Source organism: Grampus griseus, assembly GCF_964374135.1.
Source record: "Grampus griseus genome assembly, chromosome: 17".
Taxonomy (NCBI): domain Eukaryota; kingdom Metazoa; phylum Chordata; class Mammalia; order Artiodactyla; family Delphinidae; genus Grampus; species Grampus griseus.
The window spans coordinates 66,983,353-67,001,835 of NC_139011.1; the positions used below are offsets into that span (position 1 = coordinate 66,983,353).

At 41.4% G+C, this 18,483-nt stretch overlaps 2 protein-coding genes across 6 annotated transcripts in view; one reads left to right on the forward strand and one right to left on the reverse strand.

Annotated features, from left to right (window-relative positions):
• Window positions 1-9,331, forward strand: part of SLCO5A1 (solute carrier organic anion transporter family member 5A1) — a gene marked incomplete at its 3' end in the record, with an annotated part of 119,519 nt that extends 110,188 nt beyond the window's left edge. For 2 of the 3 annotated variants that reach the window (XM_082674912.1, XM_082674913.1), the window contains 4 exons: window positions 657-816; window positions 3,161-3,402; window positions 5,474-5,538; window positions 8,874-9,331. In XM_082674912.1, coding sequence (XP_082531038.1) covers window positions 657-816; window positions 3,161-3,402; window positions 5,474-5,538; window positions 8,874-9,331 — 925 coding nt within the window. The remainder of the gene's footprint in view (window positions 1-656; window positions 817-3,160; window positions 3,403-5,473; window positions 5,539-8,873) is intronic. The other variant, XM_082674914.1, reaches the window with a different exon arrangement.
• A 4,405-nt stretch (window positions 9,332-13,736) lies between these two features.
• The window catches only part of SULF1 (sulfatase 1), a 144,379-nt gene continuing 139,632 nt past the window's right edge, over window positions 13,737-18,483 (reverse strand). For all 3 annotated transcript variants that reach the window (XM_082674906.1, XM_082674905.1, XM_082674909.1), the window contains one exon: window positions 13,737-13,893. In XM_082674906.1, the coding sequence (XP_082531032.1) occupies window positions 13,740-13,893 (154 nt within the window). In that variant the 3' untranslated portion in view covers window positions 13,737-13,739. The remainder of the gene's footprint in view (window positions 13,894-18,483) is intronic.

The window sequence follows — 18,483 nt, forward strand, 5'->3', positions numbered from 1 at the left end:
CCTGTAAACCCACATCTGGGCATTCTTGAGGGAAGGAGAGTTTAATGGTTCTTCTCTGGTCATCTGAATCAAACCAGTGATGTGATTCCTGACGGTCTTTGAAAAATCGCCTCCTTTTGATTTTCTAGAGTCCCATGTCTTTCTTTGACAATTTATTCCAGAATAATTAAAGGTTTGGGTCAAAGGACCTTATGTTGATAACTCTGATTGATGGATTCCATGTTAATGTCCTCATCATGATATTATTAGTTTGACACAGAAGAGTATTTCTTCCATTTTACAGTTAAAGAAATCGAGGGTCCAATTTGTTAAGACATAGAGCCAAGTGTCTATAGTAAGTGAGTAGTTTAGTTATATGAAGGTTAGAACTTCTGAGCTCAGATCCGTATCACCAAGATGGAGGATAGAATCGAGGTATGATAAATAATTTGATACGAACGTTGTACTGAATCTGTAGGACCAGAAAATTGAAACATTTTTCTTCATGTTTTGTTTTAAAGTCATAAAAATAATTATCTAGGGTGCTACGTCAAGGTACCATGGCTTTGATTTCATGGGAATATCTTCTCTAAAACGGACACAAGACTGAACATGAAGAACTGTCCTATGAGTTTTATTTTAGCAAATTTTGCTCACGATCTATTTTTTTCTCTTAGACCTTCTCTGACCATGCCTCATAGGAATCTGACAGGAAGCTGCAATGTGAATTGTGGTTGTAAAATACACGAGTATGAGCCAGTCTGTGGATCGGATGGAATTACATACTTTAACCCTTGTCTGGCTGGCTGTGTTAATAGTGGTAACATGAGCACTGGGGTGAGTACATTTCACAAGTTCCTGTACTGTTAGATTTCATATGCAAACACAAGGCTTCAGTCTCCCTTTTCAAGAAACTTCAAATAATCTACAAAATACCTTCTGTCAAACACCCAGAGGAAAGAAAATTATGCAATACTATATCATTTTTTTTTCCAGGGCTGATTGGAGCATTTGTGTATAGTGATCTGATTCCACATCAGCACTGCCCTGCTTACATTCTGTGCCAACCCAGTGAAATTTTATAAGGTTGAGTGCTAGCTTTCTCCTTTGTTACCCTGACAGGGCCCTTGTGATGGACTTGAAGGTCAAGACGACCACATTTGGTGCTGATAGAAGAGAATAGGAGAGCACTCCCCTGATCAGAGCCTGTAGACGGGCAATGGTCATTTTTCATAGACTATCAATTCAGACTTTTTTTTTAAACTTTCAGAGTAAAGATATTTCTGTCAGTTCAAGAATAGGCTATTTTGAGAATTCCCTTCCCCGTGAATTATAAATAGTCTGTAATACTGTGGGAGAAGGTTTTCATATTCTACTCAGTTCTTTATTGAGCCTTGTTTCATGCTTTACGTAAGAACAGATTGTAGGAGGCTGCTTTCATTAAAAGGTTAAAGTGCATTTGCTTGTTCTGTGCAGGCGATATGGGATTATACTGTTGACTGCCTGTTTTGGGGATGTCATATTTGATTTCTGAGTTTTAAACTCTAGTGATAAATTGAGATTCCTTTTGCTGGCCCCCCGTTATGTAATTGGTGAGCTCCAGGGTGTGACTGAATTGAAAGGGACAATGAGATCTATTCTCAGTGGCTAAGTTCTTCCCTGGGAGTGAGTGAGTCCTCTGGTACAGCGTGCTTATTTTGTTTTAACTTTAAAAATAACTGTATTACACTCACTTGATATCATGCTGAAAATCGACAACACAAGCGTATAAGTAGCACATAAGCGTCTCTGTCTTATCACAATTTGAAAAATTGATACATACTTTTCTAACAACAGAGGCATGGATTATTCCTATTTAAGCAGCCATGTGTACAACTTGTCTTCTAGTCTAGTTATTGGAAAGGATAAATCAGAAATATGCAAAGATGTCTTGCTACACATTGTAGGGTTAACCAAACAACACACGAAAAACTCAATTCATAAAGAAAACCAAGAGCATTGCATAATTAAAACTCGATAGCAACTTTGACCAACCTTACCCTTGGCAATAAATGTGGACGTAAGTATGCCTAAGGAGGTCATGCACACAGATGACCACATGTCCTATTTTATGGAATCTAGTTCCATTTCTGGACTATCTTTCCTGGGAGTGCAAAAAGAAGGGGGTGGAAGGAGATAACATCAGGCTTTCTGGACCTTACTGTGGTCCAGACATCTGGTCATTTGCCAAGATAAACAATAACCTGAGGCTTCAAAACTCTCTTCAGGGGAGTGGGGAAAACATGGGCTCCTTGGGGATCGTATCCCCGGGTCAGCCATCATTCTTACAAAGAGGCCCACAGTCCTTGGAGCACAGGCAGTCAAACAGTGGCCCATTTGTTCCTCCTGCTTCTCTAGGGGGTCAACAGGTCACAAGGACAGTGAATTCATCTGATGTCCATTCAGTGAAAGCAGTGAAAGCATAATAGGCAGGAAAGGTTAATTGGCTGTTTTGTTTGAAACACGTTTTTAGTCCCTTGCATTAGCTGGTTTCAAATGAAACAGCCAATGATATGTTCACTATTACAGACGCTGAAGTCATCACGGTTGCGTTATGAATTCTCTGTGTTTATTTAACAGATGTTTACTTTAGGTCCTACACTGTGTTCAGGGTTATGCTAGGCACTCTGGTGAGCACAGATAAAAGTAAGGCTTAGTCCCTGTTTTTGAAGGACTTCTTTAATTGGAGAGCCCAAGAATTAAACAGCCATGGAAACAGCATATGACTGTGACCCCGAATGAGCATATGGGATGTGAATGGTATAGAATTGAATGCTGAAAGCTTCTTACCAAAGTTTAGGTTTAAACCATCTTGACCAGCAGATTTTGATGTTGTTAGATGCACTCTTTGGATCCTGACTGTTAAAACGAGGAAGATATTTCCTTTTCTTTCTTTTTCTTTTTGGCCGCTCTGTGAGGCTTGTGGGATCTCAGCTCCCCAACCAGGGATTGAACCCGGACCATGGCAGTGAAAGCCTGGAATCCTAACCACGAGGCCACCAGGGAACTCCCAGAAGATACTTTCAATGAAATATTCTGCATCTTTTTAAATACTAGAGTGATTTTAGAGCATTTTAACTTTGTCTGACTATTCCTATGCTGAATTTCGCTTAGCGTCCAACTGATCTCTGTTATCGCTTAGATACGGAATTACACAGAGTGCACCTGTGTCCAAAGCCGCCAAGTGATCACGCCTCCCACAGTGGGGCAGCGCAGCCAGGTCCGCGTGGTTATTGTCAAAACGTATCTCAATGAGAACGGCTATGCTGTGTCGGGGAAGTGTAAACGGAGCTGTAACACCCTCATCCCGTTCTTAGTTTTTCTGTTCATAGTGACCTTCATCACAGCATGTGCCCAGCCATCAGCCATCATAGTAACTCTCAGGTGAGGACAGCATTCAACGTCTAGGGTGGGTTATACACTCAGAGTTGCCAGGATTCCTGGTCCAGACTGGGGGCTGATGTGGTAACACAGAGAGGAAAGCAACGTGAGATTGTGCAGGAAAGTGCTCAGACATTTCCCTGGTGAACTTAAGAGAAGGGAGTTTTCCCATGTCAGGAAAGGAAAGGAAGATGGTAACATTTCATACTTCCGAACTTTCTTTATTCAGATGCGTTCTCTCCCTATAGGTCAGGGAAACTTATTTTGGGTGCCTTTGGTCCCTGAAGTCTCTACCCTAGAAGGTTCAAGTTCAGGAACTGAAAGCTGTGACCGTTGTAGCTACAAGAAACCTGGCCCTAGAGGAGGCGGCAAGTCATTTGGGGAAGTTGCTAAATTGTGCACATAGCAAAGAATATTATCTCCAACCTTGTAGATGTTTAATACTCCAGGATCCGTGCCATTGCTGCTGGTCTTGCAGTTCCAAATGCTGCTTTAATAAATTTCACTGTCATAAAATTTTGACATTGAATCAAGGAAAGGGCAGACCCGGAAACGTATTTATTAAGTTGTTCATGCTGTGCTTTCTTTGCTGTGTTACATATCCTGTTCGTGTTGTTTGGCTTCTAAGAGAGAATGTGAAAGTTACCTGAATGGAAGCCCTATTTAAAATGCTGACACCAGCACATTCGGATCAGAGTTTTGGTATTCGCAGTAAAGACTGCAGTGGACCAAGGAAGGAAGGGGGCAGCGTGGTGAAGAAACAAAAGCACGCCCACAGCAGCCTTAGGGGGGCTGGGATGCAGGGTGATGAGGGAGTGAGGGGTGTCAGTCTCTATTCTCCCTTTGATGTCCTCCCTGGTTCCTCAGTACCCCACAATGCTGGGCACCTGGTGGGATGCATCTGCTGAGACGTCATTCTTAGCAGGGCGGTTGGGCTGCTCCCATGCTTTTTCTGCATGTTCTGACTTCCCTTCTATGGGACGCTGAGTTAGACGATGTTCAGCCGGTGCATTCCTTGATAGATAACAGCACACGAAAGTCCCATTGGTCCCAATGGTTGACTCAGTCAATTCCTCCATCAGCAGATACTTACGAAGTAACAAAAATGTGTTCCACACTGGGGAAATTGCTGTGAGAAAATAAAGAAATTAGCGGAAAAGAGGACAGACATGCTGGTCCTTGGGAATTTTACATTATATGCTGAGAACCCTATGTGTATGGGATAGAAAGGATAAAGTACTTCGTCATGAAAAAATGTGAATCATTAATAATGTAACACTTTGAACTTTAGTTCTACAAGAGATGTTAAATAACCCAGATAAGGGCTGCCCATTTCATAATGTTCAAACATGGCAGGTCACCAGTTGGCCTCTAACCCAAAACTTGAGAAAAGGAGCCCTTTAATCTTTACTAATTACAAGATCAATAGACTCCAATCTTCCTGCCATGTGGGAATTACTTGGAGCATAAGTTTTAGGAAAAGAAGAGAATGTGAGGTGACTGGGGAGGGTTCATTCTTTTTCTAACTTTTGACTTGTTTCCTACACATTTTGGGACCATTTTTTTAAAAAACTTGTTTTCTCTGTACTTGAGAAATTACAGGAGTCATGTTCAGTGTACACACCTACCATTCTGGGAAGTGCAGGCAAACAGAGATAAAGAATGCAATAGTTAGGATAAAATGCTATATATATATATATATATATATATAATTTTTTTTAACAGAATTGATTTTGCAAACTCAGAGCCACTTCTGTACCTTCAGCAAACTCAGTTAGAGCCACTTCTGTACCTTCACCTTCTATACCTTCAGCTCTGAACCTTTGTCCTGCCACCGTTATTTACACAAAAAATAGAGCTAATCGGAGTTTCTCTGCAGTCTCACTGGGGAGACCGTTATTTGGTGATTTAGCCATAATCGGTCTTGTTCTGCTATTGTTAGTAAATTCTAGCGAATTCAGTATTTTGGCCCAGCATGTTTGGTCCCTGGCTCTGCCGCTAAGCAAGCTTGATTTGACATTCATTTTCCTCAGGCCGTTATTCTAAAACATTTCTTTCTTTACCTTCTTCGTAGGTCCGTAGAAGATGAAGAGAGACCTTTTGCCCTGGGAATGCAGTTTGTTTTATTGCGAACACTTGGTATGTTCCTGTATTTCCAAGAGTGCCTCTCTGTTCCTCTTTGTAGATGGCAAATTTCCACTGTCCTTTAAAAATGGCAAGTCATTTGTTACCATTCATAGTAGCTAGGATTTCACAGGTTAGTGGCGAGGCACAACTTCCTCATTTCCTGACTTGGACTAAAAGCTGACCAATTCTGTCACTGATGAAAGAAACCAAAACTGACTTTAGATCCGTTTCTCTTTCACTGTGAACGTAAACTTGGGCTAAATTCCCCAGAGTTTTGTAGAGTAAGAAATCTTGAACCAAGAAATTGTTACGGGCTTATGATCCTGTTTTTTTGGTCCCTTTTGTGCCTTTGTAACATGAAAGTGATGGGAATTGGTGCTCATTTTTTGTGTGTGTGTGAAAACTTCAATTCCTTACTTCTTTCCAGTCATTTTATTGGGCTGGGTAAAGAGTATACCAATCAAGTTTCCTGAGGAAAAGAGATTAAAAATTCTACAAAAAAAAAAAAAAAAAAAAAAGAAAGTTTTCCAAACTGATATATAAGGACTAGGTTTTGCTTATTAACAAAAGAAGCTCGTTAGCGCTATGTCAGTGGGGTAAGTCCCAGAGTTTATTTGGACATGAAGAATACCCTTCTGATTTTTACAAACACTGCATCACTTGTGATGTCTTGGGACAGTGACTGGGAAACAGCGTGTGAAGTGGCCCATTCCCTTGATGGATTTCAATGTATTTTTATATGACTTCCTCATCGTCAGGCATATTTTTTCTGTCTTAAGTGGCAGTCTGTCATCTTCTTCAGCTGTTATTTTCCCCAGTAATCAGTATCATTGTCCACAGCACAAAAAATGACTTCTTTGATTCAAGCTGCTTATTTCAATCTTGAAGGATGAAACATTTTAAACCCTTAAAAATCATCTGGCCCTTGACAACACGAATGTGCTCTGAAATTCTCATTTTGTCTCATGTTGTGCTCGACGGCCCAGACTTAGAGTGAGGACTTGTCAGTGGGCATCAAAGGCTTCTGGTTGCTTTGAATTAGGTGACTTATTTTTTTTTTTTAAATATCAGATTTTAATTTTACTTATTTTGCGGAGGGGGTGCCGTGCCACACGGCTTCTGGTATCTTAGTTCCCCGACCGGGGATTGAACCCCCGCCATGGCAGTGAAAGCACCAAGTCCTAACCACTGGATCGCCAGAGAACTCCCTGGACGGCTTAATTTTTTGGTAACATGAAAGCACCGTTTTCCAAAGAACGCTGGTTCAAGGAACGACTGACATTCTTTGATTTAGTTAAGAAGTTTGCCTTATACTTCTCATTGAAAACAAAAAAGTTATTTTCAAAGAAGGAAGTTTGTTTAGCAAAGGGGTAGTTGAATAAGAAAAGAAAAAAGTAGTTCCTCCTTTTTGCTTGGCCTGTCTCTGATGCCAGGGGCTTGGGTGATTTCATGTGGATGTGGAATAAGTCAAGAGATGCACACCACAGCGTAAGGAATTAGTGGAGGGAGAACAAACATATCAGGCATTTATTATTTAATTCAACCTTACCTTAAGTTCCACTGATTATGAAAAAGTATAGTTAGGCCAACCAGCCACTTTCCATTTCCCCAAGTGCCAAAGCAAAAAGAGAGTTTCAGGTATTTCAATGATGTTAAATTTTTGAAAAGTGAAACATAGTTGACGTGCAATATTATGTTAGTTTCCAGTGTACTACATAACAATTTGACATTTGCAAACATTACGACATGATCACGATGATAAGTCCAGTAACCGTCTATCCCCATACAACATTATTACAATATTATTGACCGTAGTCCTTATGCTGTGTATTACATCCCTGTGACTTATTTATGATTTAAGTTTTGTACCTCTTAATCCACTTCATCTATTTTGCCCAGCCCAATAATGTTACATTTCAGTTGTAGTGACCATATCTCCTTTTAAATGAATACGGCGTATTGAAAAAGGTATCACTTGGGGGACTTCCCTGGCGGTCCAGTGGTTAAGACTCCGTGCTGCCAATGCAGAGGGGTCGGGTTCGATCCCTGGTCAGGGAATTAAGATCCCACATGCCGTGTGATGCAGCCAAAAGATAAAAATGTACCACTTGCAGCCTCCTGGGCTATTAACCCACCTGTCCTCTCTCCCTTCTTCCCCTCCTCCATCCCTTCCTCCCTTCTCTCTTTTCTTCTTCCTTTCCTTCCATTCATCACTTCCTTTTATAAACTCTTATTGAGGATCCATGGGCTGTCCTGATAGGTCCTTGGGATGCGAAGAATAAAAGGCATGGTCCCCACCATCGAGGAGCTTATGGGTGACAGACTTACAAATAGTTTAAATACTGGGTGATAGTGGACAAAATGGAGGTGTACACAAAATGCAATGGTAATATGGTAGCATCTGAATGAGTCAGGAAGTTAAAGGGGGAGTAGATATTTGCAAGGTGAACAAGTTGGGAATGGGGACACATTTCAGCAAAGGGAGTAGCATGTAATGAAGGAGGTCTACTTGGGTAGACATTTTTCCTTATGGGAGTAAAGAAATGTCTACATCGTAGCCCAAACAATGAAGCTGCTACTCCTCACAGGTGCTGCATAAGCTGTGAAGATGAATATTATGCCTTATTTATTTCCATACTCCAGGAGCCATTTGATGTGGTTTCCGACTTACAGGGCACAGTGCTTGCCTGATACTCTTCCTGCATCCAAGGCTAGAACCCAACCCACAAGATCTAAGTGTACTGAATGTTTGTGGATCATAAAGGGTTCTAATATGGCCAGTTGTGTACTTCATAACAAAATCGGATTTTTTAAGTTTAAAAGGATTCCCTAATTGCATTTCTTTTTTTTCTCGGCTGGGCAGAGAGGCTGTGGGATCTTAGGTCCCACCCCAGGGATTGAACCCTGGGGCTAGGGCAGCGAAAGCGCCGAGTCCTAACCACTGGAACGCCAGGGAGCTCCCCTCCCTCACTGCATTTTTATCAATAGAAATTTTTATGTCTAAAGATGTGTTAATGCTTTTTAGACGTTTTATATCATAATATGTCAACTATAATAAATAATAATAAATTTTAAAATAAATATCATAAAATGCCTAAAAACCAAAACACATTCTGACTGAGTTGCAAACTAGAAGATTTAAAGTATTTACAATTTAGTGAGCATTTCTATGATAAGAATATTATGACAAGATGTGGTACATATTTACAAAAAATCAAGTAACACGAGAAAACCACTCCCTTCAACTGGTTTTTAGAGTGAACAAGCATCCTGTTAATTTACAGATCTGTTTCCTCTTATAAGATGTGCTAACTATTTTCCTTTTTCTTTTTCTCCGACAACTCTAGCATACATTCCTACTCCAATTTACTTTGGAGCAGTTATTGACACCACCTGCATGCTGTGGCAACAGGAGTGTGGCGTGCAGGGCTCTTGCTGGGAGTACAATGTCACATCATTTCGTTTTGTCTATTTTGGTTTGGCAGCTGGCCTCAAACTTGTTGGCTTCATTTTTATTTTTTTGGCCTGGTACTCCATTAAATACAAGGAGGAAGAGCTACAGAGGCAGAGGTGGAGGGAATTCCCACTGAGCACTGTGAGTGAGACGGTGGGCCACACCGACAGTGCCGATAAGTCTGTCCGGACTAGATCCTGCCCAGCTTTCAGCACCCAGGGAGAATTCCACGAAGAGACTGGTCTGCAAAAAGGGATCCAGTACACAGCACAGACCTATCCGGGGCCCTTCCTAGAAGCAATAAGTTCCTCCCCAGACCAGGGGCTGGAAGAAAGCCCTGCTGCCATGTAGCCTCCCTTCTGAAGCTTGAAAATGGAAGACTTTTGTTGGTTGAGTTGAATATGGTGACTCGAGAAACACCCGTGCCTTCTTTTCTTTCTTTCTTTTTTTAACCTCTAAAGACACAATCCTCAAACCAACAAAACTCAGTATACACAGCCACTGTTGATTGAGGGCTGGATACCTCAACAAGACTGAGCCTTTCCCCCCTTCTCTCCAAGAAGAAGGAGTTTAGATAGATTTGTTACCATTTCTGAGTTAATTTTGACGCTAATGCTCCAATATGGTATAAGGCTGGGTGCACGGTTAACACAATCATGGGAAGTGTGATGGCGGTGCGTACCATTAGCATGCGCTCTGAACAAGGGTGAGCTTGACCGTGATTTTGCGTTGACAAAGCAAAGGGTTTAGATATGAACACCTACTGTGAGTGCTGCTACAAAGCACAAATGAATTTGCCTCAACTATGCAATTTGATTGGGAAACTGTAAGTGCAGCCTGTTACTTTTGGTGTCAGAGACTAAAGCAGATACGGTTCTGAAATTAGGAAGCTAAACTTGCCCTAAAGTACTGTTAATAGCATTGTAAGCCATAGCAGAGCTAAAAATCAGGTAGAACTTTTCAAATGCTTCAAAGGAACCTTAAGCGTAGCGTGAAAAAGGGAACAGCTACTTCGTTTCATAAGACACATTCTCTTTTAGACTATCTGCCCCACCGTAAAGGAGTTAAAGAAGCTGCTGAAACATGAACCTGAGAGCTTGAATATCACTTCAGGATTCTTTCATAAGGGGTTTTAACACTCGTGTGCTAAACAATATGGCTAGAAACTGTCATTTGAGATGCATAATAAGGAAAGAAACTGATGGCTTTCTCATCCAAAGAAAATTGCTGCAGAAATTCTTTTAGTTTTTTTTTTTTTTTTTCTAGTATAAATTTATTTATTTATTTTCGGCTGCATTGGGTCTTCGTTGCTGCATGCGGGCTCTCTCTAGTTGGCAACGAGCGGTGGCTACTCTTCGTTGCGGTGTGCGGGCTTCTCACTGCGGTGGCTTCTCTTGTTGAGGAGCATGGGCTCTAGGCGCACGGGCTTCAGTAATTGTGGCTCACAGGCTCAGTAGTTGTGGCTCGCGGGCTCTAGAGCGTAGGCTCAGTAGTTGTGGCGCACGGGCTTAGTTGCTCCGCGGCATGTGGGATCTTCCCAGACCAGGGCTCCTGTGTCCCCTGCGTTGGCAGGCGGATTCTCAACCACTGTGCCACCAGGGAAGCCCTCTTTTAGCTTTTAAGGGCCCACATAAGGGTTGTTGAGGACTGTAACCTTGACACTCAAAATAGTTGGAAAAAGAAATCCCACAGAAGTAAGATTGAGTCTCACCTGACCATTTTAGTTATATACCTGGAAGCACTAGCCCATGTGTAGCTTTCTTTTTTATGTGCAGAAAATTGCTGCAGTCACTCTGAAATGATGTCATTTAATCAGGAAGATCACCTTGAACACAGGAGTAGGGAGATCTGTGAGCTGGATTTAGGTTATGATCCCAAGTAATGGTTAAAAATTATGTAAAATAAACTGGTCTGTCGTACTGAATCCTACCTTATCTGAATCATTTTATACCTCCATTTAATTCCTTTCTACTGTAACCTTCTTGAAGTGACTCTGAGAGAGGATTTTTCTGTTCCCAAATGCCCTTGGTGTTCAACATCCATCATCCTTTTCAGTATCTCCCAGCACATCACTTTGATTTAGATGCCACACAGAATGTTTTCTATATGGTCCTTCAGGTAGATGCCTCCTGACGGCACTGTGGACTGATAGCAAGTTAACTCGTGGAATCTGGCTGCTCAGAAAAAGAATCATGACAACTCAGACTTAGGAGGGACTATAACGTACAAATATCAATACGATTGTGGACGGTGTCTGCCAATGAGCCTATGCTTCTGTAAGACTAATTTGGGAAATGGTTTCCTTGGCAGATTTACAGTCTTCCACAGAAGGGATGAGACTGACCCATGATTCTGGCTTTTTGCCCTCCATCCATGGCTGCATAGGTGTAGTTGTGTGAATATTCCTGGGTTCAAGGTTGTCTCCTTCTCTACCTAGGAATGTCATTGGTCAAATGGTTCTCTTGGTTGCATGCAGTTTATGGAGAGGGTTCTCATTGTTAGACTAAATAATGTCTACAAGGGGTGGAGTCAGTGGTCCCAGGTGACAAGGACTTCCCTCGGGGCAGACTTGTTCGGCTAAGTCATGAGGAGCATCGTTGCCTGTAATTACACTGTGTCTGTCAAACTGGTCCACTTGGTGTAGTTTGAAGGTCTTCAGAGAATTTTGCTGATGTCTTCTTGTCTACTCTGGGGGCTTAGTGATCCCCTTTACCCTTTGTGGGAGATCTTTAATCCTTTAGAAGAGAAAGTTTCCTTTTGTGTTGGAGCTAAAGATATGTAGATTGGGAATAGGTGTTTTCTTAATTTTCCTCTGATGGTTAAGAAACTGCACTGAGAGAATTTTAGTGGGATTGGCACTTTTTTTTTTTTTTTGTAACTAAGATTGTGTGTTCCAACGCTCTTAGAATTTCTCTCTTCTTAGTAGCACATTTTGAAAAGGAGGTACTCTTAGAAATCTATGACCTGAAACGATGGACTCATCAGGTATAATAAGAGACCCCCCTCCCCCTTCTCTACCATGAACAGTCATCCAGTTCAGCCATCGCTGACTGAGCACCATTTCCCTATCAGGCACCATTTTACCCAATTACCATCTGCCAATCTATGAAATCCTTTGGGTTGATTAGCCCATGATTCAAAGAAATTGGCCTGAACTGTACACCACAATGTTAGTATTGTACTTCCTCAAGTATCTGGTACTTACAAATAGCAGGTATATCATTACTGTGTTGTTGGTGAACGTAGAATAAGTGGTAAAAATCTTGGGGGACTGACATTTTGGAATATGTACCAAATAAGAGTTGTCCCCAAAATGCTTTGGGTTCTGGTGGCATCATTGGACTATTACATAGTCAGCTGAAGTGACTACTTGATGGAGGACACCATTTAATTGTATATATATATGAGGTCCTTATATGCTTGATAATAAGTTGGTCGTGTTACTTTAGAGTCACCACTCCTGTTAAAAGTTTAATTGCCACTCTCCGTTAGCTTAGGCTTCTATTTACTTATTTTTTTGGAAAGGTCACCTTCTTCTTTTTAAAACTCTATAGATGAATGTATTATTTGACTTTAATACGCAAATATAATATCCTGAGTCTAGCCTATTAATTTAGAAACCCCAGGGGGTGGACTGGGCGGTTAGTACACATGATTCTGGTTATCTCCTGTAGCTTGAAATCCATATCCTTTGTAGGTGGGTGTAACTCTTGAAAACAGTCAAAAGTCATTCAGAACTAGGGTAGGGGAAAGAAAGGAGCAGCAGAGAGGAAACAAATTAGCATCTGTGGAATGTTGACTATTGGCAGAGTGTTTTTGTCAAGCACTTAATATACATCATGCATTTAAATCCTCTTAATAACTTTGCAAGATAACTATTTTTATTGTTTTTCTTTTTTTAACACAGATCATGAAAACTGAGGCTCAGAGAGTTAATGTGATTTGTTTAGGATTGTACATAGTGGCCAAGTCAGGGTTCAGACACATGTTTCTCTATTGTGCACTTCTTACACTACATAATGCCGGACAGTAGTTTTGGTTAACATAGGTAAGATGTGACTATAAGATAGTGAGGTGAAGCATTTCATTTTTTGATGTGTTACTGTTTCTGAAGAGTAATTATTATTTCCTTGTGTAAAACAAAAAAAAAAATCTGTAGGAAACATCAAAATTTAATGTTTTGATTTTCAAGGTAAATTTACATTTATTTACCGAAGTCTTATATTCACAATTGTTCGTCCTAACATACCTCAAGTATTTATTTAGAGTTCCTATTTAATATAGAACAAATCCAATTTTAATGTTAACATTGAGTCTCAGTAGAGTTTCTGAAAGGAATCTTAATGAGGAAAGGTAGTTCAGATTTGTTGAATCTGAGTTTGGGGGATTTCAAGTGTATGCTTCCCCCCCCCCTTTCAGAATGTTAACGTTTATATTAGTTTTTTTAAGTGACTATAGCTTTTAAGTTTCTTAATAAAAGTTTTAAATGGACACATACAAAGTGTTGCATGTTCAGTGAACAGATAAGTGTTGTATGTTATAAACCAAACCACAATCCCATTGTTCCTGACTGGTACCATTAGTAGCTGCAGGAAAAAACAGGAATCTGTGCCTAGAAATGTCAGCTTACCTGCAGAAGGTAATGGCAGCCCTACCTTTTTACCAACCACCAAGACACTTCTCCCTTAGTCTGCATTTCCAGCTTGCATTGTTTGGTGGACTTGGAGCCTGTTTCTTTTTGGAGCCTGTTTTGTATCAACTACAAGTGCACCAAAGGGAAGAGAAGCTTCATAGTTTGAATGGACCTGAAGCATTTGCAGAGATTCTCTAGTTGTGCCCGGGAGCAGCAGGAGAGGCCAAGCCTGGAGTGGTAGCCAGTTATACTCTGTGACGTCGTGTGCACTTCAAACATCCTAAGTGGCACAGAAATATGAACGTAACTATTGATATATAGGTGCATACTGAGTAGTCTAAGTAGCAGATAGATATCAAAATACTGCATAATTCCAGAATTGCCTAGACTGCAGTTTTGCTAATTCTGTTAATACAGACTGGTAGATATCCTTTACACACACATATTGGCATTTCCTCTTTCACGGAACGGAAGGGAGTGCCATGGCTGGTAAGGCGAAGTTCGTGGCCTCGCGCACTTTATCTTTTCTGTCTTCTCTCCTTTCCTTACCTTCCAGGATGCTGCTGGGATCTGTCCCAGACTTCTTGCCACATAGGAGTCAGATCTGTGTATGTTTGAAGAGGTTATTTTAAGCACTTCGTTTTTACTCAGCCCTAGGAAGGGTCAGATATGACGAAAACCCTCCCTGGGTATTTGCTTTTGCAACATTAAAAAATAAATGCCTCGGTGCTAAAAGTATTTGACGATGCATGCTCACCGCAACAATGCACCACTGAATTCACAGTATTTCACTGATACGGGGCGGCATGTGCTTTGCTTTTGGAAGTCTGAAGAGCTACTCGGAAAACAAGCGCTTATTACTCTCGTTACTACAGTTAATCCATGAACTTTACGCTGCAAAAATGGAGTGTAAGGGTGAATACGTTTCTACGGAAAACTCAGCGCTTTTGATATTTATTTAAGCAAGAATAATCAGATGCTACAAAGAATTTCAGAGAGAGGGGAAAATATATTTCAGATAATCTTTTCCTATTTCTTCTCCAAAAAAACCTTACGCCCATGTAAGGTGTTTTTAATATTGAGGTTTTGAAGGTGTTGTCTTTTTCTGGTATACTGTTACATAGTAAAATTGAAGGAGAAGATATTATTGAAAACTAAAGTAATTGCAGGGACATTTTAAACCAAAGGGGTGAGCAAAACAAGTTTAAAGTTTGTATGTAGAAATGAAAACTAAGGATAATTGGTAAGGTATTATAGTGGGCATTTTTCTTAAAATACATACCTCTACCCCAAATATTAATTTAGAAACATGAAACAGGCAGGTCAGCCTCTAACTCTTTAGTTAAAGGAAATGTAATACTGTGTCAAATAAACTGGCATTAGGATCCTAGTGGAGTGTGTGTTCAGCGTGTGTGTTTTTGTGTGTAGGGCTGTGCTTGTGATGAAAGGCTGTTTTGAGTTGTTGCGTAAAGGAGTTTGATTTTGTGATTTTTAAAATGAATATTTATTTGGAGACCTCTTAGGGTAATGAGAAAGATGTATAATTCCCGTGTTTAATGCAATCTATTGTCAATGTACTAATAAACCTTGGTTTATAACATCTTGAATACTTGATCATTGAGAGTTCAGAAAAAAAGTAAAAAAAAAAAAAGAATAAAGTGTGTTGGATTGAAATTAGTTTGTCTCTTAGGATTTTTGTTGTTTGAAGAGACGAAGAAGTAATGATGTGAGTGTTTTCTCCCACTATAAAGACACAGGGGTTTAATGGGATTAAATGGGCCTCAGCTTACTCTGGAAAATGGCAGTCATGCACTCCTTATGTAACTGATAACTGCCTTGAAGCCAAGTGTCCCACGTGGGATAAGACTATAGTTTCAGAAGTCTGCAGTAGCACATTTTCCATTGAGTTAGCAAAGAGAATAATAATATCTCACCACTTACCTATGTAAATTCAAACAGAATTTGGGGTTACAGAACTATATGCCTTGAATATGGTTCGTGTTAGTCAGGATAGGCTAAGTTATGCTTAAATAACATGCCAACCCCCAAATCTCAGTGGCCTCATAGCACAAAAGTTTATTTCCCATTTACGGGACATTTCTGTGTGGGTCTGTTCCACAGAGTCCCTCAGGGACCCAGACTGACGAGACTTCCCCATCTTGGAAGTTGCCCCATTCAGGGTTTGTTTTGGTTGCTGAGGCAAAGAGCCCAGGGAAAAGCAAAAGTCCTTTTCTCTTTCTCATCCCGGAAGTGACACATGTCAAACTGCATTAGTCTGAACTAGTGCCATGTTCCTGCCTAGCTGCTGGGATCCTGGGAGTGTCGGGGAGCAGATGGTGGACATTTGATGGGTATTCTTCTTTGCCACGCTGTTGATCGTGATAAGTTAAGGATAAAATTGGTAACCCAAGGGAAAGTCTCAAGCCTAAAAAAGAATGATTTCCAAAGGAGTGAATATCAAAACTTGATCAACAAAGCAGTTAAAGGCTCCTTTCCCCAGTCTCTACTGAATAGCAAGCTAGTCATTGCTCAAGGGGCCCAGGAGCTGGCCTGTGACTGGAGGAAGAACTTGTGGTCAGACCCTGACCAAGGAGAAAAAGCGCTGGATTTTGAGGTCTTGTCTGACGGCCAGCAGAGTTTTCTAAGTACACTGGCATCTAAAACTTTTGAGTGAGAGGCGGAAGGAGCTGAAGGAGCCATGGAAATAACAGCATGACTCATGGACTGAAGTGCAAAGTGGTTATATTTAGAACCAGCTTCGAGCACTCTATAGGCGGAAAGCAGGGCGATTGATTTCCATTTCTCCCTCCATCACTCCCTTGCACACCTAAACCAAAAGGTCACAGTGGCCCGAGATACATGGATAATTGGAGGGAGTGTGCGCTTCTGTGCTGACTTCTGGGTAAAGCTTTCTTTTCCTCCGTGGCTTCGCGCATGTAACAAGGGAGCCGTTTATGTAAAAAGCAAATAGTAATCCCTGCCCAAGTCTACCATCTTCTCTTCAGTTATGTGTGCAGTTTAAGCCGAAGGATTCTCTTGAATCTCTTCAGTATCGCACACTTTCAAGGGAGAGGCAGAGCCTTTCTGGAATTTGTGCCATTTGAAACGGACACATGAGAAAACGGTTTCTCTTTAAGAAATGAAGAGAGCAGAAAGGTTATGAAGGTGCCACTCATCTTCCCTGCTTTAGCCCCAGCCTTGGTAAAACCTCAGCAATTTTAAGAGCTGTTAAAAAACATCCAGTGCCTTTCTTCTTTTTAAAATTGTCAGAGAGGCGGAGATGGCCTCTGTTGCTTCAGTGTAGGGGAGCCAGAAAACATTTTTAATTGCACGGAGTCATTGGAAATCAAGGAGATCAATATTCGGTGCTCACTCTTGAATTTAAACATCAAAGTTTGATGCAATTCCAACTCATAGTACCAATATAAATCAGTGGAAAGCTAAACTGTTCTTTTGCTCGCTGGAATGGCTAAGATCCTAGGCACTGAAGAAAGCGCGAAAACTTGCCACGGATCAAGTTCTAGATGTTTTCTTGTCGAAATGATAGTGCTGTTACTTTAGAAATCAATGTAAATGGCAGCTTTGCCAAGGGCCCAGGTCCTGGCGCCCAGCAAAGAGGTCTTTAGTTGCACTAGAGTGACACCTAATGGTCATTATGGAAAACACAGACTGTAATCTCGGCCCTTTCAGCTCCTGGGTTTGATTTAGGAGCTCCTAGTGACCGGATACATATCAGGGTTGTACGGTGGATGACATCTCCTCTTTGGATGAAACCTTTTAGTGGTTGTGTCCACTCTAGCTCTGGGTCACCTGTGCTGTTGAGGCTAGGAGGTGAGGTAACGTGGGGGAAGAGGTTTGCGGCGGGGAGGATGCAGATTCTGGAGTCCTGGGATGCCCACCTGTGCGGGGGGCTAGAAACTCAGAGCAGAAGGTAGATACCTTCACTCACCACTTCCTGTTGCCAGCAGAAAAATGAAGCGACGCTGAGCGCAAAAAACCCTCAACATTTGTCGTTTCCTTGTCCCCCAACCTTCTGCAGTGCTTTCCCTAACACCAGGGAGCAGGGACACCCTAGTCCCAACAGGAGAAATCTAATTTTTGAAAGTCATTCTCTCTGCTTACTTCGTACAGCAACAGGCGCGCTATCAGCCCAAAGTATTAGGCTGGGGACGTCCCCAAAGTCCACCACACAACTTAGAGGAAGGTGAGTTGTCTAGACCAGCATGAACTACTGTTCTACTGTCCACATTAGGTAAGTTTCTTGGTCAGAAATGGGGGAAGGAGCCTATATGGGAAAAGAATCTAAAAAAGAGTGGATACATGTATAAGCGTAACTGATTCACTGTGCTGTACCACTGAAACTAACACAACACTGCAAACAACTATACTCCAATAAAATTTATTAAAGGGACTTCCCTGGTGGTGCAGTGGTTAAGAATCCGCCTGCCAATGCAGGGGACTCGGGTTCAAGCCCTGGTCCGGGAAGATCCCACGTGCCGCGGAGCAACTAAGCCCGTGTGCCACAGCTACTGAGTCTGCGCTCTAGAGCCCACATACCGCAACTACTGAGCCCGTGCGCCATAACTACTGAAGCCCATGCGCCTAGAGCCCGTGCTCTGCAACAAGAGAAGCCACCGCAATGAGAAGCCCGCGCACCGCAGTGAAGAGTAGCCCCCGCTTGCCGCAACTAGAGAAAGCCCGCGCGCAGCAACGAAGACCCAATGCAACCAAAAATAAATAAATAAAATAAATAATTTTATCTTAAAAAATTGAAAAATTTATTAAAAGTTGAAAAATTTATTAAAAAAAGAAATGGGGGAAAGAGCAAGGTATAAATGTGGCCAATTCTTCTCACTCCCTTGGCCCCAGA